This window comes from Mirounga angustirostris, unplaced genomic scaffold (genome assembly GCF_029215605.1).
Source record: "Mirounga angustirostris isolate CCGP_5_RB_7025 unplaced genomic scaffold, mMirAng1.0.hap1 SCAF_8, whole genome shotgun sequence".
Taxonomy (NCBI): Eukaryota; Metazoa; Chordata; class Mammalia; order Carnivora; family Phocidae; genus Mirounga; species Mirounga angustirostris.
Genome location: NW_026991716.1, coordinates 118,644,854 through 118,668,886, shown reverse-complemented (window position 1 = coordinate 118,668,886; position 24,033 = coordinate 118,644,854). Strand labels below are relative to the sequence as shown.

The 24,033-nt window shown below is 40.8% G+C and overlaps 1 protein-coding gene across 1 annotated transcript; it reads left to right on the top strand.

Moving 5' to 3' along the window:
- Positions 1–6,600: 6,600 nt before the first annotated feature.
- On the top strand, positions 6,601–9,857 carry LOC123836535 (serine/threonine/tyrosine-interacting protein-like). Its single transcript, XM_045865448.1, is given in 4 exon segments — positions 6,601–6,645; positions 8,759–8,813; positions 9,066–9,193; positions 9,195–9,857. Coding segments are annotated over 4 exon segments (891 nt in total).
- The last annotated feature ends 14,176 nt before the right edge of the window (positions 9,858–24,033 follow it).

Here is a 24,033-nt window from a genome sequence, read left to right as displayed (position 1 = left end):
GAAAAACAAAATCCTTTTGGATAAGGCTTTAAAAAAATGAATCAGTGAAGTTTTGAGGGCACCTCTCCTTGTCTGTCACTAAACACACCAATCCTTTCTTTTCTCTGCAGACTTGCCTGGACTGGCCCAATCTTCTGCGCCCCGTAGTGAACGTTGCACTGGTCATGCCTGGGGATAGGTCCTTTCAGCCAAGCCCTCTTTTTCCCCCTAATGTGCCATTTCATTCTCAAAAGGGAGATATCCTAGAGCTATAAATCTCCTCTCTTTCTTTGCCTGCTTGCAGCCCCTCCCCTTATGTGGGGCTACCTCTCGGAAGTTATTCACACTGGGTTGGGAGAGGTCAGCCTGACGCACAGTTCCTGGCAGGTGGTCCAACACAGGAGCTCAGGGCCCCCATGCAGAACGGCGGCCCCAAGGTGCTTTAAAGGCTCTCTCTGGAAATAATGGTTGTGCGTCTTTGTCTGCATCTCTAGGGCCGTCTATGACAGGCTTTGGTTCATGACAGATCACTGTCCAGACTCTGACCCCGCTGTATCTCCAGTACGCCTGCCTTCCAATCACAATATACAGCAACTTGACATCCTTCCAGAAAATAAACTCTTTTTACTTTCAGAGGAAAAAATAAATAAAAATTCATTGCTGGAGGTAGCCCTAGAGAGGATCCTTTAGGAAAAGACCATGGAAAATGGAGAGGAGGAAACAGATATTAGAATATTAGAATATGGACAGTCGTGACTAATGTCACTGGCCTTTCTCTGTTTTGCTCCACATGTTACTTAGATTCTGTGTCACTCTGCTTTGCCTTTCCGTTTCCTTCTCAGTCATTCAACTTAGCATATCATTTATCCTCGGTTTCTTCCAAAAATCTTTTTCCTTCTGATTCCTCTACTTTGGACTTTCTTTCTTTCTTCCTTCCTTCCTTTTTTTTTTTTTTGTTTGTTTTTTTGTTTTCCTTCCTTTATTTTCCCTTTCCACACATCTGTATCTAAGACCTTACATTAAGCCTGTGGTGGATAAAAACATAAACATGTTGATGCTCCTTCCTTTGCCCCATTTCTGCATCTGATATAGTATAACATTTATGCCATTCAGTGACCATATTTATGATGACATTAAAGCTGACATGGTCTGGGTGGAGTCTTTCAAGGGATGATGGAAGTCCCATAGCTGCATTCAGTTTCCTGATGCTGCAGACCTCAATATAGCTCCTGTTCTTCCATAATTCCATTCCAAATTCTGCGGAGTGAACAATCAGTTTTAAGAGAACATCCTAGTACTTAGTTCACAAAGAGAACTGGGAATCATCTGTGTCTTGCAAACTAAGGAAAGTAAATATTGGGAAATTGAGGTCACAATTTATTTTGATATCCTATTGATTATAAACCAATAGGTATTCCTAAAACATATCAGATGTCCAGTAGTATGAGCTCTATTTTTACCAAATAGTTATAAATGATTAGAAGAATCTGAATTGTATTACCTTTATCAGATTCACCCACTCCCACTCTCAGCTGTGTCAATCTCTATGAAGTAATATTAAGGCCTTTGCTCCCCAAAGTGTGGTCCATGGACCAACAGCCTCAGCATCATCAGGCCATGTCTTAGAAATTCAGAATCTCAAGCCCCCCACCCCCAACCTACTGAATCAAAAGCACCCAGAAAATTCACATACACATGTAAGAGTCACTGATCTAGACAACTCTTGATTGGCAATGTTAATAGGAATGAAAATAGGGAAGACAAAATGCTCAACTTTATGCATACTTGTTTTTATTAAGATATAATTGACGTAGAACATATTAGTTTCAGTTGAACAGCATACTGATTCAATATTTGTATATATTGCAAAATGCTCACCAAAATCAACGTAGTTAACTTCCATCACCATTCAGGATTACAATTTGTTTTCTTGTGATGAGACTTTAAAGATTGACTCTCTTAGCAACTTTCAAATATACAATACAGTATTATTAATAGTCACCATGTTGTACATTCCATTACTGGAAGTTTGTACTTTTTTTTTTTTTTAAGTAGGCTCCATGCCCAACATGGGCTTGAACACAGGACCCTGAGATCAAGAGTTGTATGCTCTATTGACTGAGCCAGCCAGGCACCCCAGGAAGTTTGTACCTCTTGACCAGGTATGTAGACATACATCTTGACTTCCTCTTTGTCAATATTTTCAAGAATTACTAAGTTGCTATCCATTGTGGCTGGCTTTTAGTTTCATTTTGCTCACTCACTAGTAACGAGCAGTGAAATTTCTAAAAAAAGAAATGGACAACTCATAAATCACATGGATAGAATGAACATCTCAGGATGCAATGACCTGGTATCTTGACCAAATCCCCTGAATGAAAAAGAGGTCAACCTTAGTGGCCCTGGAACGTAGAACAAGGATGACCCTCAAGGTGGCAGGTGCAGAAGCCCCAGCGAGGAATTTCAGACTGGGGAGTGGGTCTGATACACTGAGAAGATAGGCTCTCTACTTCCTATCCTCTGGACATAGAAAGATGTGGCATTTTCAGGGGGAAAAAAAGTGGTTCAATTTCAGAGAAAAGGGGTGTTTTTAAAAACTACAGCCAGTCTTGGAAATCAACTCCAAAAATGTTATCTCAACCAGCATTATGTCACTTGTCTGCAAAGGTAGAGAAAGGCACCTAGAGGGGCCATTTCTGCATGAACATGTGATGGGCCAAATCTGGTGATGACATTTCCTTGTCTAAGTTCGAGACCCCAAGTCAGAGGGTGATTTACACGTCAGTTGCAGTGTGTTGGTCAATGTTCCAGCCTGTCAGCTCAGCCCCGCCCTGCTCTTCTTGAACAAGCACCATCAGAGCTCCAGCTACACGGGGCTTTGAAAGGTTAGTCAAAGACCACATTGTGTTCCTCGAGCTGCAGGAGCGGCTGCACTAATTTGGATTGTGACTTGGCTTGTCTTCCCCCCCACTCTTCCTGAGGTCTGAGCTGGGTTTGTGTCAATCAGTGGTGTCACATCATTCATGTACTGAAGGATGGTGGCCCTGCCAATCCTTGAAGTCGTTTTTTAGGATCATCTTAGTAAGACATCTGGGACAGTGTTACATAATTCTGCTCACTCCATACCACTAACAGTCACCATTGCGTGTTTTTGCAGACTTCTGGAAGGCATGTGTCATATCCAGTGCATTTAAATTGTATACTAGTTGGTGGAAGGAATATTCCATTTGGAGCCAGAAGGCCTGGCTTGGCCACTTCTTTTGTGCCTCAGTTTATTCACCTATAAAATCAGCATATTATATATCTGATTGTAAAAATAAGGCATGTGAGATAATTTTGTAAACCATAGCGAGGTATTGTACCAAGTAAGATGGAGCCACATCTGAACCACAGATCAAATCCAGTGTAATCAACAACTCATGTTAGAGAATGTAGATCACAATCAGACATTTCAAATTCAAACATTATCTGAAAAAGTCAGAAGGATCAAGGATCATTAGAATCAGGGATTATTATATAGTAAAGTTGTCTTTAGCAGCAAACGTTAATTAGGTTTCCACTAAGTATAAATGGTTACCAGTTAGAAATGATAACTGTAATTGTCAAATAAAACTCTAATAGAAATGTTCTTTGAGCTAACGAGGCACATGAACAAGTAAACAAAGCATGGCTTTCTTTTTTTTTTTTTTTTTAAGTTCTATTTATTTATTTGACAGAGAGAGAGAGAGAGCCCAAGCAGGGGGAGTGGCAGGCAGAGGGAGAAGCAGGCTCCACAAAGAGCAGGGAGCTCAATCCCAGGGTCCTGGGATCATGACCTGAGCCGAAGGCAGTCGTTTAACCAACTGAGCCACCCAGGAGCCCCTCTGGCTTTCTTTTTTATAGGTAATAGCTAGGACAAGTCATCGCTGTGATACAACCCCACCTGGCAAAAGCACTCTCTCTCCTTTTTTCTCCTTTATGTGGGAACTTTCCTCATTCTCTTGGCTTTAGAAGATGACAGGAGGCCACATCAATCCAAACAATCTCTTTTCTTATTCTCCTTTCTTTTCCTCTTGAGTATTACTTTATGGAGGGATGTCTTTATTTCTTCTGATTCTTGCTTTACTAGTTTTTCTCTCTAAATGTTTCCTTTCATGACTCTTCCCCTGACTCTGGTCTCTGCCACATCAAGAGAACTTTCCCAACATCTCTTATCTTATTAGGAAAATGTATAAAGGATGATTCCTCCTTATTGTCTCATCCTTTCCTTCTGAACTATTAATGGCAATTTGGAATATCTTGCTTTTTAAAGGAGTGTTGGGATAGAAGAAGAAAGTATATTTTCTTTAACATGTGGCAGGATGGAGATACAAGGGAGGAAAATAAGAGTGTTGTTTCTTTTAATAACTCAAAATGTTACTAGCAGGAGTGTTTTGTCAATTATAGAAGGTATTTTTAATTCCTTAGAAGGAAGACTTATAGGGGGATGCTATGGCCCAGGATAATTAGTCTGTGACACAAACTGCATTCACTTTCTTGACGACACGTGTTAGCTGGAATTGATAAGGACAAATTGATGCGCTCAAGCATGGGGAAGAGAGTCTGGAAATACTCATTGTGTCCTCATGACTTCACCTGGCATATTATTCTATGAAAAGCCTCAAGTATCCTAACTTTTCTCACTCTTCATAAATTCAATGTGAACATGCACCCAGTAACCCTTTGATCCAGATTCACTTTATACTGTGTGCCCAGGGGGACCTCAGCCACCAACTCTGCTGGGTCTCATCTCGGTAGACTCAGAGGGCCAAAGCTTCGGCTTGCTATGTAGGACCTGCTCAGTAGCTGTATGTTTTATTCAGAGTATTATTCCCTTGGGGCCTTCAGTATCTCCTAAAGATTAATAAGCAATCAGCCAATCTGTCTTCTTACAATGTGGACAGATCTTTCCATTTTTTTTTTTAGAAAATAAAATTTACTAAGAGCGGTGGCACTTGCCCCTTTTTGGTCAGAGATAAAAAGAATCAGAGACTTACCAGGAAGATGGAGAGTGCAATGACTTTTAGCTTTCTGCAGCACAGGAAAGGAGACTGTGATTTCCCCACACTAGCTAGAGAATTCTGCTTCTTCTGAATCAATTGGGTGATCATAGTCTTATTAGAAGGGAGTGTGTTTGTCCTCATTCTACTTTGAACCAATAATTACATAGTTCTGCCTTTCATGTCCATTTAAAATTACTGTTGCAGAATACATTTATCACAGTTATTCATAGTGTAAGTGACAAACCCTAAGGGAAATTAATTTAAAAATCAATTGTGTATTTATATATTTATGGTTCAAATCCCTTGAAAACTGGAAATATATGCATGAAACATAGTAGTGCCCCAAGACAAAACAACAACAGCCTAAAAGGAAACTAAACTGGAGAGAGAACTGATGAAAATCAGAAAACAGGCCTAAGAAATTTAATACTAATAAATGCCATTGTTGAACGAATAACTGCATGTTAATAGTTCATACATTTTTATTTCTAATCTTCAGCAAGAAGTATCATGGTCCCATTTTTCAGAAAGTGAAACTAAGGCCTAAAAGGTGGAGAAATTGACCCAGGTCACTTAGTTATTAATTTCTCTCTGACCCCAAAGCCCATGTGTTTTCCACTATGAAAGCTATACTACTGGTCTCAATTATTTCTTCTTTGTTGGGCTTCCAAAATTAAACTATGTTTGAGAATCAAAAGGTAATTCCACAGTTTGTCAAAGTAAGCAGTAGAAGGCAATTTAAAGTAAAGAAAATATTAAGTTAAATTGGAAAACATGAATGAAGCAGATGCAAATTTTATAGTAACTTGAATTCAAGACAAAAGGCAAAGGAACAGGTTCTTAAATTATTTTCAAGATTCCTCTTTTGAGGTGAAGGAGATAGAAATTTTAGTGATTCAACAAATTGCTATTTTTCTTCTTTTCCCAAAATATTGTTGAATCTACAAATCAACAATCTTACAAAATTTAAATATTCATTAATTTTAGCATTTCCAATAAAATTAAGGAGAGTTTCATGCACTATATTTGATTTTATGTGGTTCCTGAAATTCGGAGCATTAATTATTATTTTTTGCATAAACAGATAAATTATGTCTATTGAAAATATGTAAACTGCATGATTTTAAAGGGAAAATATTGTTTTCTGTTTATTAAAGAGCACTTAAAAATTTTAATGGACTATGAATTAATTTAATTCAAAGCTGATCTGTAGAAACATGAAATACCATGGAATATTTTCTTTACTTCAAACAAAGCCCAATTCCTTGCAAACCTCCATGGAGAGTGAGTCCCTGGTTTGTTTTTCTGAAGCTGAAGGCATTCTGCATGTAAGGTCATTACCTGGGGCTCTTTCTGGATGTGGTGCACAGGCCAAGTGTCCATATTGGAACTGCCAATTCTTTTGATGACCCTGCCCATTTCACTACTATTGGGCTACAACTCTTAATCAAAGTCACTTCAAAGACCCCAAACAGATTGATTCACATGTGAATGCAACCCAAACTGTCTTCCAAAGGAGGAGGGATTCTAGTCTTATGTTCCTTTGAACCTACTGTTGCTCATTTACTAGTATTTACTTTGCATGGCCTATTGCTGAACCATGGAAATTGGAAAACAAACTCCTATTCAGCAAGTCATGTCAAAGGTGACTGCGGAGCCCAAGAATTGACTGTGGGACAGACATTCTTTCTGATCTGGAGGCCTCTTCTGCAGCACTGCTGTCTCCACAGTTACATACCTGTCCATGGAAGCCTTTCGTTTATCTTGTCTATGTGGAAAGTCCTAGACGATGCCATCAATCTGAGAGATGAGAGAGATGCCCATGTGACATTCCAACAATGGTTGTGGGGGGTGGGGAGGGGAAGAAAAGAAAGAAAGAAAAAAAATTAGCCAATCCTGAACAAAGTTCTTTTGAACTGTACCATGGTCATAGAGAAGATCCCATGGGCACTTCTGTTCAGAAACGTACTTTGTACTCTGCCAAACACACAGTAAGGCAAGCATTTCCACTTGAGAATAGAACATGGATACTGTCCAACGACTCAGGGAAGAGAAGGACAGGAAATAATCAGATTCCTGAATTTTCTTTTGGGGGAAATCAGATTCCCTTAGAATAACGCAGCTGCAGCACGCATCACTGCTTACCGGTCATTGATGAAGACCGTATTTCCTGTTTCTTCCTCTTATGGTAGAGTCAGTAGAGGGGTACCCAGGATGTTGTGTTTGAATGACTTGGGTGTTCTGTGGCCCCCAAACCAAGGTTGCTGGTATTTTTACTAGTCTGGATTGCACATTGAAAAATGTTAAAATTGGATTCTTTTGGAGATATAGTCAAACACATTTTAAAGTTCTTTTGATGTGAGAAATTCACCAACCCAGATTGAATGATAGGTCTTTTTTTTGTTCCTGAAAAAAAAAAATACTTTGAATATGCATTTTTTACTCTATGAGGTTGCACGTTTCAATCATGAGATTGCATGTGAAAGTGCCTGGGAAGATGTAACATGCTTCTCAGCCTCCCAGCCATCATCATCGGCTCCACCATCAGCAGCACTAGCAGGGTCCTTTGGAAGCAGAGCTGAATGCTGTGTTTATGATGGAAGCCAAGTCCTGTTCATGTCACTCGAATTGAGATGAAGATGAAGCTTTTCTTATGGGAAGGTCCTTGACGAAGAGCTTTGCTGCCAAGCTCACAGTGCTCCAGCCAGCTGACCCTTAGGGCAAGGTGCAAAGTCCATCTGTTTACACAGTCTTTTACTCCATGGGGGTTAATTTGAGAAGAAATTTCTCAGACATGATATGGAGATGTGCGTGTAAATAGTAGTTTTTATTTAGTACTATTTTTTTTCTATCTGACATATTTTATAAATATTCCAAATGCCTACAAAAGTAGACTCCAATGTATTCATTTAAAGCATCACAGGATGTTATTTACAAGTCGAATTGAATCAGTTCTGTTCAATGAGAGGATACAATTTTAAATATAGACTGAAAATTTTAAATATAGACTGATTTCCTTGTGACAGGAATAGTGCACTGTGTTTTAAACAATTGTTTTAATCATCATTCAGATCTCAAAATAGCTGAGATAAGAGCAGATGATGAAGAGATAAAAATAGCAAAGTAATCCATTGAGAGACCCTATGGAGAATCCAGCATCAACTACAGCGATCTCATGTGTCTTCTGTAGAATATCTCTCCACCCTTGGAGTTTTGCTATTGCAGAAGTCACTGAAGTCATCTGCAAGGTCATTTCCATGCACACCATGTCCTTCCACTTATATTCCAAACTTCCTACTAAGACCACCAAATGCTTCACACCACGATCTCATTCGTCTGGGTTATGTCATTCTGGAGTGGCGTGTGGATATATTTCCTAGAATGTCCTCATTGGGCCATGACTGAGAGATACTAGATTTAAAGTACTCCCTTGTTATCATAACTTTAGCTAAAAATTTAAGCGGTAGTGACTGTATACATTTTAACAAAATTAGTGGGGAAATCGAACCAAGAACCCAACTTCCCTGTCTGTCAGCCTAATTTTTCACTCACCAGTTCACATCAGCTCATGAACGTGTAATGTACCTTTGTGTGGGGTGGTGGGATCTGGAGGGGCAGGGAATGCATGCGATAAAGTGACTATTGGTATGTGGAACCGGGAGAAATAACATATCGGGTTTAAACCGTATCAGAGGTCTTGAAATAGCTCTATTCAACCTCAAGCTTGGTTTTTAATTTGCATTTTTCTCCTCTTTAAGATAACTCTGAGCATTGAGCTTCAAGTGGCACTTGCTGGAGATGGCTTGTTCAGGCGTAACTAATGCAAATATTTGGTAGGGCTCTCGCTTGTGCCTGACACTGTGGAGTGTGAGGGGCGCAGAGACTCGGGGAGGGAGACGGCAGCAGCATGGCGGCTGCATAAGAGCCGCCCACCCTCCTCTTCCCCATCCATCACTGCCAGAGTCACTGGGACCCTTAAGTCTGCATGTGTTAGTTGTAAGCCCGCTGCCCGCCCCGTCAGTCCTCCGGTCCACCCGTCCTCCTTCCTTTCTCTGCCACTGGCAGCCCGACGTCGGAGACCGGAGACGGGGGACAGGATAACTCCCACTCCCCACCCCACCCACAAGCCCCGGGGCTGGACCACGCAGGATGTGAAGCTGGGGGTCCCCTCGCTCCCGCAGGGCAAAGAAGATGACCGAGGAATGGACCTACCCTATGAGAAGAGAGGTGCAGGAAATTTTACCTGGATTGTTTTTAGGCCCATATTCTTCTGCTACGAAAAGCAAGCTACCTATACTACAGAAACATGGAATAAACCCTATAATATGCATAAGACAAAATATTGAGGCAAACTTTGTTAAATCAACCTTTCAACAACTGTTTAGATATTTAGTCTTGGATATTGCAGATAATCCAGTTGCCAATATAATACAGTATTTTCCCATGATTAAAGAATTTACTGATGGAGAAAAAGTTCTTGTCCATGGAAATGCAGGGATCGCCAGGAGTGCTGCCTCTGTTATTGCATACATTATGGAAACATTTGTAATGAAGTACAGAGATGCATTTGCTTACGTTCAAGAAAGAAGATTTTGTATTAATCCTAATGCTGGATTTGTCCATCAACTTGAGGAATATGAAGCCATCTACCTAACAAAATTAACAATACAGATCATGTCAGCACACAAGATAGAAAGGTCATTATCTGTTCATTCTGGACTCACAGGCAGTTTGCAGAGAACACAGGAAAAAAAAGATGGTTTGGGAAACATGCACGTGGTGACTGCAAAGAATGGCCGACTCAAGAGCAACATTATAGGGGATGTGAATTTCTATTTGGGAAGGAGAAAATACTAGAGACAATAATAATGTAAAATGGTAAAAACAAACAAAAAACAAAAAAGAAAAAGAAAATATTTAATGGGCGTGTCCACTGGGCCAGTGTTACTCCAAGTGCTATGACACGCCTTGCTTCATGTAAACCTCACAAGTAACCTATGCGGTGGGTACTACGGTTTCCTCCACCGTACAGATGGGGGAATTAAGGCAGGGGAGCCAAAGCAACTTGTATCTAGCAAGTGGGGTTTGGGATGACTCCAGAGCCTGCATTGCTAATCCCCGTGCCCTGCCGCTTCCTCTGTGTGACCTGCACCCACCGCAATCCAATGGACTGGGTGGAACTCAACACCCAGTACCTTAGGGAGATGCTCTGTTGGAATTAATGGAGGTCAGTTTTTAATGGAACAGCTTGGGACATGGCTAGACACCCATTAAAGTGGAATAACCAAGGAAACATCTGTCAAAAACAAGCCAGTTTTAATGTACAAAGATCACTTGTTATTGGCACAATAGTCATGTGTACACAGATGGAGGCTGATTTGAATTTAAACATTTTGTCATCTAGTAGAACAGGTTTTGTCATCTAGTAGAACAGGTTATTTTCTTTGAAATCAGGTTCACGGCATGAATTTGTCTCCGAAATCTACATTGCCCAGAGGTCAGGTCTTTCTGTCAGAACTGTGAGGAGCTCTGGACTGGGGTTCTGAACAGTAGTGAGGTCCCAGTGTATCTGCCTCTCGGTCTGTATTTGAGTTCTGAGTATGGCTGTCTTCCCCTGGTGATATGCTCGTCTCTAAGGGAATGAGACTGGAGCCTCAAATTTCTCTCCCTCAAACCCTTATGACATTGTGCTCGATAGAATGCAATTCTACCCCTGCCAGCAACAGGTGCAGCGTGGGGAAGAACACCGTTCCACAGATAACAGGCATGCATATGTCTGGTGGATTTAATTAGACACAGTGCCCATTAACAATTTCTGCAGATGTTCACATCAAATCAGCTAAGCTAATTTTCTCACACTTTTCAGTTTGGTCTATTTTCCCTTTTCCCAAGTGTAGCTACTCTCACCTTTATCTTATGATGCCTACATGCGAGCAAACTTCCTTCTGCTCCTGGAATCCAGATACTCAATTCACTGTGTGATGTTGAAGAGATACAACTGCTGTTTGATACTTAGTCTTTGCTCTGAAACATATATTATCATGGTTAAGGGCCATTTCTGGAGAGTAGGAAATTAGTGGCTGTGTCTAGCTAGGAGCTGCTTAGTCTCTGTCTGTGTCAGCTAGTCTCTGACACAGAGAACATGCACACTGGGTTCTCTGAGGCACACTGGCCTACCCAATCAAATAATTAAAAAGAATTGATATCAGCTGCATTTAACTCTCCTGCAGAAGCACTTTGTGAAATTAAGTACTCATGGTCCCAGAAAGCTAATGCTTTTTCTAAAGAGTGCAGTTTATTCCCAAAGGGGATCTGAGAGTATATCTTCATAGCTACCTATGCTAGATTTAAAAACAAGCATATTGTAACAGAGTGGAAAGAAGACTGGACCCAGGAATGAGGGGATTTGGGCGCTCATCTCAGTGCCATCCCTAACTACCTGGGTAATCTTGGTAAATCACTTTACCCCTCTCGGCCTTACTTTATTCATTTATGAGATAATAAAGTGGGAGGTTTTATTTTTAAGATTTCTTCTAATTCAAAAGTCCTGTATTTTTTTTAAATAGCTAAATGACATTGTTTCTCTCTACCCTACAAGCATGACTCATGGCTACACGATAACATTAGAATAACAGATAGGCACCGAGCTTTACATATAACCTTCCTTTAAAGGCTCTCAACAACACTGGCAGGTAGACACAGTTCTTATTCCCATTTTAGAAAAATCACTCCCATGGGCAGATTTCATGATACCTCTAAAATAATGAGGTCTTTAACAGATCAGTATAGACACAAGCACAGAGAGGTCTAAAATACGGTAGTTGTCACTTTCCTGTCCTTCCCTTTCTGTCACCTCAAGTCTCAACTACCTCATTGGAGTAGATACATCTCACATCTCCAAAGCAGAGACCCAGAGCAGAGGCGCTCTTCAGATGATCTCCAGGTCTAAAATACACACCCATGCCCACCTAGTCTCCTCCAGGTGGCTCTACAGGGGATGATGATTAGGAAGGTAAGGAAGAGCTTCTGTTAAGAAGGAGCATTCATAGACCATTTAGAAATAAGACTATAGCTACATAGAAAATATCAGACACAGGCCTTCTGGGAAGTCTTAGGACCTGCCTCTGATGATTGGTATGAGGCTGGGGAGGATGAGGAAAGACAGGACAAAGTTGCAAACCAACAAGATAACTTACAAGATCACAAGGTAACTTACCTAAGGCTTTGTGTTATGAAGTCTCTGTGTTAAATATCATGTAGATATATATTTAAGTTTATTCTTTCATTTTGCCTGCTTGTTTATATGCTAGCTTGTCATTTTCATGTTACTACTATATTCAGGATCGTAAAACATTTTTTAATGAGGTTTAGAGTTTTGGGTTAGAGTTTTTGACAGCTCAAACAGAAGGTAACTCCTAGACCCACCTTATGCCCATAAATTACCTGGGATCATGCATGACAACCAGACTTCACATTTCAAGCTGAGAGCTGGAACCAAGGGATAGCGTTGACAGAGGTAGCACATTGACAGTACAAATGTGTTCTTATTTTGCATAAATAAATTTGCACATTGTACTAAGTCTAGTAAGTGGATTCCCAAAGTCCCATGACGATCATCAGAATTAAAGGAGTAAAAGTATGTTAGGTGAGCCAATACAGGTAAGTGAGCACTATTAGTTCAGTAGTATTAATGCCGTTCAAGAGATCTAGAAGGAAAAATTCCATGTCATGCTCCATGGCATAAGCAATGGCATTGGATTAAAATAATGTGGCACCCCTAAAATCCCTGCCATAGGCAAAGCATAGTTGGATAAGAGATTTATGAGGAAATTTAGTCTTCCTTTCATTTACAGTACCATTTCATTTACAGTACCATGACAGGAGGGAATAATAGAATAGGGATTTATAGCAACATTCATCACTCTAACCATTTGATTTTTTTGAAGTCTTTGCAATCTTTATTTTTTATTTTTTAATTGATATATAACGTTAGTTTTAGATATGCAACATAATGATTTGATATATGTATATATTCTGAAATGATTACCAGAATAAATTTAGTTAACATCCATCACCTCAGTAGTTATAACTTTTAAGATGCCCTCTCTTAGCAACTTCCAAATATATAATATAGTATTGTTAGCTATAGTCACCATGCTGTACATTACACCCCCAGGACCCACTCATACCTAGAAGTTTGTATCTTTTGGCCACCTTCACCCATTTCACCCACCCTACACACCCCCTCGCCCTGTCTCAGGCAACCACCAAGCTGTTCTTCATATCTGAGTTTTGTTATTTTTCTTCTTTAGAGTCCACATATAAATGAAACCATATAGTATATGTCGTTCTCTGTCTGATTTATTTCACTTAGCGTGATGCCTTCAAGTTTCACCTGTGTTGTCACAAATGACAAGATATCCTTCTTTATGGCTGAATAATATTCCATTGCATTTATACACCACATTTTCTCTACCCATTCATCCACTGATGGACATTGATATTGTTTCCATGTCTTGGCTAGTGTAAATAATGCTGCCCTGAACATGGGGTTGCAGATATCTTTTCAAGATGGTAATTTTGTTTCTATTTGATTTTTTGAATAGTGCATCTGAATGGTCTTTTCCATGTTTTCTAAACTGGACATTGAAATTAGCTTTGGTGGGGGGGTGCTTTTCAAAGGAAGTATTCCTTTGAAGGCAGGATTGATACATGGGTCCCACAGGCCTTCCAGTGAATAAGAAAGCAAAGCCCACTACCACCTTCAGAAGAAAAGCATTTCTTTTTTTTTCTTTAAGATTTTATTTATTTATTTGAGAGAAAGAGAAAGCAAGCAAGAGCACAAGAGCAAGGGGAGGGAAAAGGAGACTCCCCGCTGAGCAGGAAGCCCTGTGTGGATCATGATCCCAGGACATTGGGATCATGCCCTGAGCCAAAGGCAGCTGCTTAACCAACTGAGTCACCCAGGTGCCCCAGCATTTCTTTTGATAGAAAAGAACATACTCCCTTTTTCACCTTACATATATAAGCCTTGAAAGGGCAGAGTTATCTATATACCACTTATTAGGGTGATAACTATCATTTTAGTGATTCTATATATTAACTTATTCTGAAAAGAACATTCGAAGTATAATAAGCTATTAAAAATGTCCACCTACATGTGTCCAGGTGCAGTGTTTCATTATCCATCTTTAAAGATTAATGTGTTCTGCACAAGCAAATTGTACAATAATGTGAACTTCACTAATTATGCAAAAAGCTGTTTTCTTTCCCATTCGTTGTGAAAATTTGCTTCAAATATGCATTTTACACTTCCGCCTTTGAAAGTAGAGGATCTTGAGCATAGTGATATCATCTAAACTTGCCCTGGTGACTTGGAGTTTTCCCTTGAAATAAGTGTCTTTTTTTTTTAATGCAGGATCTTATTTCTGTCCTGAATTTCCCCTTCTCTGGAGCAGAGTGTTAGTTGTCACATCACCTGTCCCTTTACAGCTTTACCCTTCAGGTTCCCTGCATCAGTGTTACTTAGGACCAGGAAAGTGTACCCAAACTAAGAGACAGTAAGACTTCCAGTGAGTTCCTAAGGAACTAAAGTGTGTAGCTCTAGGACCAGGAGTCTATGACAGAGACTTTGGGGACTAGTGGCATCTTTCCTTTACTTTCGTACCATTCCAGAGCCCAGGGTTTCCTGAAATCTGACCCTGGAAGAGTGGAGTGCTAATGTCCCTGTTTGCGTATCCCTTACAGATTACAATCCAGTATCGGTCAAATGGTTGAAAATTAAAATCTACATGATGAATATGCTCCATATGTGGCCCATGTATTTTACGGGATGCAGACAGAAGGTATCTTTTCTTTATCTCTGACTCCCTCAGTATGAATCCATAATTCCCATCAGAGCCATACCAGAGAGGAGGCCTGTCTTTTCCAGGGCTTCTTGATGATTTGGCAGTCTCTGCCCCAACCTCCACTCCCAGTCATGTTTGTTCTCATGCTTCACGGTGTCCCTCTACAAAGCAAGCCACAAAATGGGTCTGGGAACGCTTTGGGTAAAGAATGGCCCTGTGCTGTGGGATACCCCAGAGGTGTCCCAGAATGAGACCACAGGCATCCTCAGGATGTTGACCCGACCCTGGGAACTCGAGAGGTTGACACAGGGGTCGAGAACCGATGTCCCTTGGATGCCTGCTGTGCTGTTATATGACCCCACCCCACTGGGCAGCTGTCAGCATCCCAGCGGACACATTTTGACTAGAAATCCTGCCTTATTGTGAGAGGTTGCACTGGTATGAAAGGAACATTTTCATTAAAAGATCCATTCGGGGATCTGCTTGGGAAATTAGGGACCTCCTGGATTTGTAGGCTCCAGGTTGCTCTTCATCAGATTCATTTCCTTACCTTTCTTTGATTGAGAGCAAAAGATAATAAATTACCTTCCCTTACTGCCGCCAAGAAGGGACATCACAGGTGATTTAGCTTCCACTCCTTCCTCCCTATAAAACACGGACGGTACCTTCAAAGTCATTTCAGCACAGTTAGGGCTACATCCACACTACAGAAGAGGAATTGCTTCTTTTCATTTGTGCCAGGCATTATGCCATACGCCTATGTACACTGAAGAGTGACCTATCTGGGAGGAAAGAAATCAATACGTTGGAAGTTTCTTTCTTTTCTCCCTTACCTGGCCCCTTTATCAATTTGCTGTTGACTTGTGGTTTATCTAACATTGCAAGGGTGGGCATCATCAAAGTATGATTTCCATCCTTCCCTGGAAGTTCAGAAGAGAAAGGACCTGTGCCCACAGAATGGAGACGAGTCCTCTGACACCTGCTTGGTTTCCTGTCGCGTTCTCAGGTTGGCAAACCAGTTATTCACCACCTGTGCAGTTCCATCCCATCAGAGAATGCATGGGAATTTAGAAATAGATTTCCTCCTCTGTTTAAACCACAAGAAAGGTCTCAGGAAATTGAGATTGCCTTCCATTCATTGCAGGAAGGCCAACGTGCTATCTGGGACACTGGAAGGGGGTTTGGAGTACCTTAAGAAAGATCAATTATGAAAAGCAAAGGCTCTTCACTGTGGAAAACAGTACGGAGGGTCCTCGAAGAGTTTAAAAATAGAACTACCCTACAACCCAGTAAGTGCACTGCTGCGTATTTACCCCCAAAATACAAAAACACAAATTCAAAGGGGTACCTGCATCCCTATGTTTATAACAGCATTGTTTCCAACAACCAAATAATGGAAATAGCCCAAGTGTCCATTGATAGATGAATGGATAAAGAAGCTGTGGTGTATATATATATACAATGGAATATTATTTGGCTGTAAAAAATGAAATCTTGCCATTTGTAAAGACATGGATGGAGCTAGAGAGTATAATGCTAAGTGAAATAAGTCAGTCAGAGAAAGACAAATACCGTATGATCTCACTCACATGTGGAATTTAAGAAGCAAAACAAATGAGCATAGGAAAAATAGAGAGAGGGAAACCAAGAAACAGACTATAGAGAACAAACTGCTGGTTACCAGAGGGGAGGTGGGTGGGGAGATGTGTGGAATAGATGATGAGGATGAAGGAAGGCACTTGTTGTGATGAGCACTGGGTGATGGATGGAATTGTTGAATCATTACATTGTACACCTGAAACCAACATAACACTGTATGTTATACTGTATGTTAACCATAACCATATAAAACTTAATTTAGAAAAAAAAAAAGATGAATGTTCCTACCTTAGGCCCTGAGCTGCCTTTATTTTATCTTGAGGCATGGATTCCAGGTGCCCCTAGGGAGGAGACTGCTAGCCCTCCTGGGTTCTGAGGTCTCCACACAGATGACTGGATGCTGTATATAAGGTACTCCATACACCATGGGGACCTGCTACCCCAAACCCCAATTCATCCACTCAGCTAATCCCAGCCACATTTTGGTGTCTGTTCTATGCTTAGCGTGCTTGAAGGAAAGAAGGTTCTGTCCTTGCCCTAATGACTGGACTTTGTCAGAGATTTGAGAAATCTTAAATAATTTGGAGAAATCAATTTGGAGTAAAAATAAGCAACAAAAGCAATAAAATAAGGATCTGATCCCCTTTATTAAGATTAAATAAATATGGGGCACCTGGGTGGCTCAGTCAGTTAAGTGTCTGCTTTCGGCTCAGGTCATAATTTCAGGGTCCTGGGATGGTGCCCTGCATCGAGCTCCCTCCTCAGTGGGGAGCCTGCTTCTCCCTCTGCCCCACCACCCCCATGCTTGCACACATGCGCTCTCTCTCTCTCTTTCAAATAAACTTTAAAAAATGTTAAAAAAAGATTAAATAGATATGTATCCAAATAGGTGTCTTACTGTTAATAAGGAAGTAACAAAAAGAAAAATATATTAACCACACATAAATAGATTGCCCTGCACTTTTATAATTTTTGTAGCTTTGCATTCATCCTTTTAACTTTTTAATTCTCCCTCTCACACATATTTTATACAAATTTTACCAGATCAGACATGCCAAAAAAGTGCAAATATTTTGGTATAAGTTAAAATAGTAGTATTAGAGGTTTTATTGTATTAATCTACATAGAGATGTTTCAAAACTAATGTATCCACCACCGTATGTTACTATATTTTTTTTTATTAACATTTAATGTATTACTTGTTTCAGGGGTACAGGTCTGTGATTCATCAATCTTACACAATTCACAGCACTCACCATAGCACATACCCTCAATCAGAGAAAGACAGTTATCATATGATCTCATTATATATCTTTTGTAGCTACAACTTTACCAGTGGAAAGATGGGCATGAATGAATTTAACAATGACCTCAAATTAATAAAACTAACTGCTGGTTAAAACCATCTTTTAAAATAACCTTAAAAATACAACCATCCCCCCAAATTACTTAATTTTAAAATGTCATGCTTTGGGGGCACCTGGTTGGTGCAGTTGGTTAAGCATCCAACTCTTGGTTTTGGCTCAGGTCATGATCTCAGGGTCGTGAGATCGAGCCAGTGTGGAGCCTGCTTAAGATTCTATCTCTCCCTCTCTGTCTTCCCCTCCCCCTCCTTAAAATAAATAAATGAATCTTTTTTTTTTTAAGTCACACTTTTGTGTTCTTGGGTCAAGACTGAGTTTGCTCAATCATTCACTATACATGGAAGTCAAGCCATTGCGCCATACACCTTAAACTTACGTAGTGTATGTGTCAATTATATCTCAATAAAATTGAGAAAAGGAGTTTTCCGAGTTTCTTTTAGAGCAGACAGCCGAAGATCATAAACAACTCTCTGCATACAAAATCATATTAGTAAAATTTTAGCCAAAATAACATCTAAACCAGTACCGATAAAAGAAATTCTGTGCACATTTCTCCTTCCCCCCTCCCCATCACCACAATTTTCTTAATAGCTTCTTGAATTTTTTTCTTTGCAATTACCTACAAGAGACCCAGGTAAAGGTGATGAAGAAAATTCTTGGTGAGGACATAGAAGTTACAGCTTACTAAGGTAGGGATTTAAAGATCATATTTTGGTCGCATTATAAGTCAGAGATCAGGGTATATAATGAGGCCTCCTTAACATAAATAACATATCAACATTAGAAATGTTTAACTTTGATATCAGATAGTCCATCAGAAAGTAGCATAAAGAACATTTTATTGGCACATGGAAGACTCTAAGACAGCATCTGTTGTGGCATAAATGCGTTTCTCTGTGAAATACCAAGTTCACGTAGGTGCCTTACCCATATTCTTGACTTGCAGGAATACCAGAATACACAGATGCTGCAAGCATGTTACAACCGTATTGTCTTCACAAGCTCTTTGTGTTTATGGAGAGAAGAAAATCAGAGGAGGTGGGAGAGGAGTAAATAACAATTGAATATGGGGGGGGAGGGGGCTTTCAAATATAGCAGATCATTTTTACTCTCTTTCTCTTCCCCCTTCTTGAATGGTGCCCAGGCACAAAGGCTTCACAGGTTGCCCTCAGGAGATGCTCAACCAGGGATCACCCCTGCTCTGGGCCTTTACTACTGGGAGGGCTCCAAACTTTCTCCACTCCCCTCTGCCCCCATCTTCGCACCCCTGCCCCAGGCTCATTCCCAAATGAAGTGTCCATCAAGTGCGACCCTAGCCTCTTCTGCCTTCAGAGCTGGACCAGCCTGTTAAGCAGCCAGCTTCAGTTAAGACGCAGCAGCTCCGTAAAATAGACACACACATCTTTAAATGCAAGACAGCATAAAATTATAAGCATAAATCTCCACCAATCCGTCATCAAATTGAAAATAATACAGCAAAGGGTTTATATTTAGGGTACTTTTAAATATGAGGGATTGTTTTCTAGAATACACTGTATCATATTACGTATCTGCATAACTCAGCCAGGCTGCTGATCTTACCTAATCAGAAGAAAGTTTCACAGAACAAGGTAAAACTATCACTATTTAATGGAAAAGAAATTTATTAGAATATGAGAAGCAAGAAACCGGCCATGAATGTGAAGAAGACTGCACTTGGACTATATTCTGCCTCTCAACCCAGCACTGATGCCAAAAAGCCTCAAGTGTCTTATCCCTCTAGATTCCTATACACACAGACAATATTTGTGCAGCTTTTTAAGAACAGGAAGAAGTTTGTTATTCCATTCCCAATTCAGAATTTTGCATATGCGCCGTCTAAGCTCATCCTGGCGCCCAAGGCGTGTATCATACGGTCAGCCATGAAGAATGGCAACAGTTTACGGCTGCAATCATTTCTGTAACAGTGCGCTCAATGGCGGTACGGTGTCTAGCGTCTATCATTAATTTTTAGCCAGCTCTGTCCAAGGTACTTGGCTTTTGCCCTCTTGCCTGACAGACAACAGCCAGTGAGTTAAAGCACCACTATCTGCCCATTCTCTTCACTGTTGTTTACGCATGTTGAAAGAAACAACTTCATCAAGGTTTGAATTCTTTCATAAGGAGGGTCTTTCTGCCCTCTCCCTGCGCTGCCCACACAGCAGCCCCCTAGCTGAGGGCTCCCTTCTGGAGTTGGCGCCACTGATGCCACCTTGTGGGCACTAACCCCTTTTCTGAAAAGATCAGGTGGTTACAGCCAGCTGCCTGCCAGCCTTCCAGGGCCTGGAAACCGCGCGCTCCTCCGAGCCTCGCCTGGCAAAGTTATTCCTAGCCGCCCGCCCCCAGCGCCCCCTTACACCCCCGGACTAGTGGCCTCTTAAAGGTGGCGCGCAGCTCGCCGGCGCCGGCCTGGTTGCGTCAGTTGAGCACTGCAGCGTGGCTGTGCGGGGCAGCCAGGGGAGGCCCAAATCGCTTCCAGGAGGCTGCGCATATGATTAGCATGAGCCAATGAGAAGGCTCGGAGGAGGCAGAGGTTGCCAAAAGAGCAGATGTGCTTGAAGTCTGCATCAGTTCATCTGGTGACCTCCTGAAATCGGTGAAAGATTTATATTGCTAATTATAGACTTTCCCCCCCCTAATTTAGTCATCCTTCTCTTCGTTAGAAAAAAGATGGAGATGCAGTTCCAGGTTAAAATCCGATGCTACTTTAGGAAGGGTGTCATCATCTTTTTAGGGGTTTTTGCAAACCACAGATTCTCTCCGAGTTAGATTGGCCACACACACACACACACACACACACACACACACACACACGGCTCTTTACAGAGCTACACCAAATTTGGGAGCTCTGCGCAATAAAAAAACCAAATGCACTTTGGTTGGAATTTGGTGTTCATTATAACTTAGAAGTTGTGAAAATAAACTCCAGTTGCCCGGAAATTTATGTGTTCATCAGATAATTACTACGGAGAAGAGAGACTGTGGAGGAAATTGGATGCGGAGCCGGGCCACACTGCAGGGCTTACTTCTTGGAAGTATTTGATTTTTATAGTCGCATATTGTTTGGACCATGGGGATCTTCTTCTGCTGTTGGGGGTTGGGGGGAGAAAATAAAGAAGTCACAAGTCCAAAAGCTTTCTGGAATGGAATGAAAAAGGGGCAGGTGGTTCTCCCTTTTCTCTAAGGATTTGCCAGCTTGCCTGCAGAACTGCTTTCTATGGGTTCAAGTTTTCTGTAGCTGCTTCCACTGGCCCCATCAAAATGAAAACAATCCCTGTCAATTTGCCTTGATAAATGAACGCATAGTTTTCCTGCGTCTCTCAGATGGGTTTAGCCACATACATACGTGAAAAAAAAAAAAAACACAACGAGTGTGATACACTCTTAGTCAGGGAATGTCCTCTGGCATTAAGGAATTTACAGTGGATCCTAAATCTACCTTCCCGTGTTCACTGCGGGGCTGCAAGTCCAGAGACAGCAGATGGTATGCACACATTCACAGAAGGTCCATATTGAGTCAGGAGTATTTTCGAGTATTAAGACAAAGGTTTTCTTGCCATACCATCCCCAGAATGAAATCGGAGTCGCTTCTCTTGCACAATTTGAAAATTTTTTAATCGGAAGCAAATGAATCGAGTGATACGAAAGGTGGTTTTCCATGTTAGCACTTGAATTGTTTTGACTGTACTGACATTACAGTAAAATCCAGCAGACTTTGATCAGAAGGTCAACGTAGTCTTTTTCGCAGTAATGTCAGTTTTAGATCTTGCTGGTAAAAAAAATAAACCCATGCAATTGGCAAGAATCTCTCGAGCAGTGCCACAGAGGAGAGGGTCTGCCTCCCACACAGACCAGGGTACATAGAATCTGAACCCAAATGCCTGCATGGACATAACTCCGAACCAGTTATTTCCTGATCCAGGAAAATTTGTTGTCAGGGACTTGAGTGTGTACGAAAAGAATGTTGTTTCGTTTCAGAACCAAAGATTTCCGACAAGATAGAGCATGAGCTTTCTGAAAGGAGAGATCTTTTTGTTTTTTTTCCTCACAAACATGCTCAGACATAGCTTTCCTTTCAGCTAATTAAGCTGTTTTAAAGCAAACTGGTCAAACAGTGACATCTTGGTGGGGAACCTTGGAGTCAATTGCATGATATAGAAGGCAGGGCACTTAAAGGGTGACTTCCACTATTGTTTTCTCTGGCTGAATATTTTCTACTTGGTCAATGCTGCCGGAGTGACCCCATACAATTGGGAGAATTCAAAGCCACTGGCCTCAAGAGATGCCATTAAGAAGACAACCACAGAATAAGATTTCATGGTCAAAAGCCAAACTTAATCTCTCCTACCAAGTCCTGATGCTTACAATATTTTATATGTATGTTTTCTTCCTGTCATTAGCATACTGTTAAAATAGTTAAAAGAAATGAGAATACAGCCATCGGGAATTGCTCTAAATAATTATTTGTGTGTTAATGTAAAACCCACAGGATTTCTCATAGGAGAAGTAGTTGGGGGAAAAGTCAACTTTTAGATTAATGATGGTTCCTTTAAAAGAATATGTGGAAGACGTAGATCAAAATTTCTCTTAGCTAAATCCATAGTAAGGATGATGGACCATCTCCTCTGTCAAATATTTCTTAAATAATGTATGACACCCATTGTCGAGATGGATGAACATCAATTTGGTGTTTTGACATCTATCAAGATGGTGCACACTTTCCCATGCTGAAGGAAAAAATTAATTTTTCTATAAATAATTGCAAGATTATTGAAAATTCTTGACCTTTGTATTTCTTATATGAAACCCCAGCGCATGGATTCAGTCAGTAGGCTAGAAATGGGTCTTTTGAAACTCTGACCATGTCAGAGGAAGATTTTTTCTTTCTTTCTTTTTTTCATTAATAGCAAATGATGCATTATTTCTTGCCAAGGAGCATAATGTCTTTACAAAACAATATGATTCTGGACCTAATTACCCTGAAAACTGTGTTAAGGTGAGTGTTTTCCTATAGAGACCAGATAGCACCTGTTTAGATAGGAAACCAGTGACCAAAGGAATTGAAGAAAATAGTTAAAAACAGAAGGCAGAATGATGATGTAGTTGTTCACAAGAGATAGCGCACTCAAGTCGATATTTATTTAAAGGAGATCCTGTGTGTTCCTTTGACTTTTAAATACCACTGTGCTAAAATAAGTGATTCATAAACACAGAACATCTTGATCATAAGGAAAGGGAGAGGTGACCACCCACACTCACTAGGTGTCTATGATTGCAAGGAGTGGTACTGAGAAGAGGAGTATGAGCAGCATTGTGAGTAGGCTAGAATTAAGAGAGAAGCTTCAGGAGCCGAATAGTCTGGATTCATATTCCTGTTTCCCACGTCTCGCTGTGTAGCCTTGGGCAGGCCACGTAACCTCTCAGTTCTTCAGTTTTCAAACCTGAAAGAGGAGGCTAATAATACACTACCCTACATGAACTGTTGTGAGCTTTAAATGATCGAAGTGGCTGGCGCATGAGAATTCCTCTAAAAATGTTGGTGAGTATGATTATGATGTGTCGGCTTTATGCTGAGGGCTTTACATATGTTATTACTTGTAGTCTTCACCGAAACTCTATACAGATCAAATGGTCTCATGGTAAGGCTGAGAAAGTTAAAGTTGATAGAATCTATTAAATTTTTCTATTGTCACAGAGCTCAGATTTTAACCCAGTTTGCCCAACACCAAAGTCTATATTATTCCATGTCTTACTGCTTCTCAAGTAAACATCAACACTGTTTGTGAAAATATAAAAGAGCAGGAAATAAACACTCAAAGTTCTATCTTCATTAAGCAGCACTCTTGGACATTTGGATAAATTGCCTTTTAGGTATGTCTAAAATCTGATACAGCGTGCATCGTTTGCGTGCAACACAAACATCTTTTGTGTGTAAAGGAATAACTGGGCTATGTGCAGACAGCCCTGCAAGGCAAAGGTGCAATCCAATGATGAGGCCACCATGGAACTATCCTGAAGTACAGGAAAATGAAGAATTCGAGGAAATTTGAACTAACTACTGAGCCTTCCCAGCAGTTTGAAACAAAACCTGGTTCACACCGGCATGACCCTGGGCTATGTCATGCACTGGCTTCATCTTTCCGCCCGCAGTCCTGGGCTCACATTGTGGAACCCATGGCGCCTGGCGGGGGGTGGGGGGGGGGG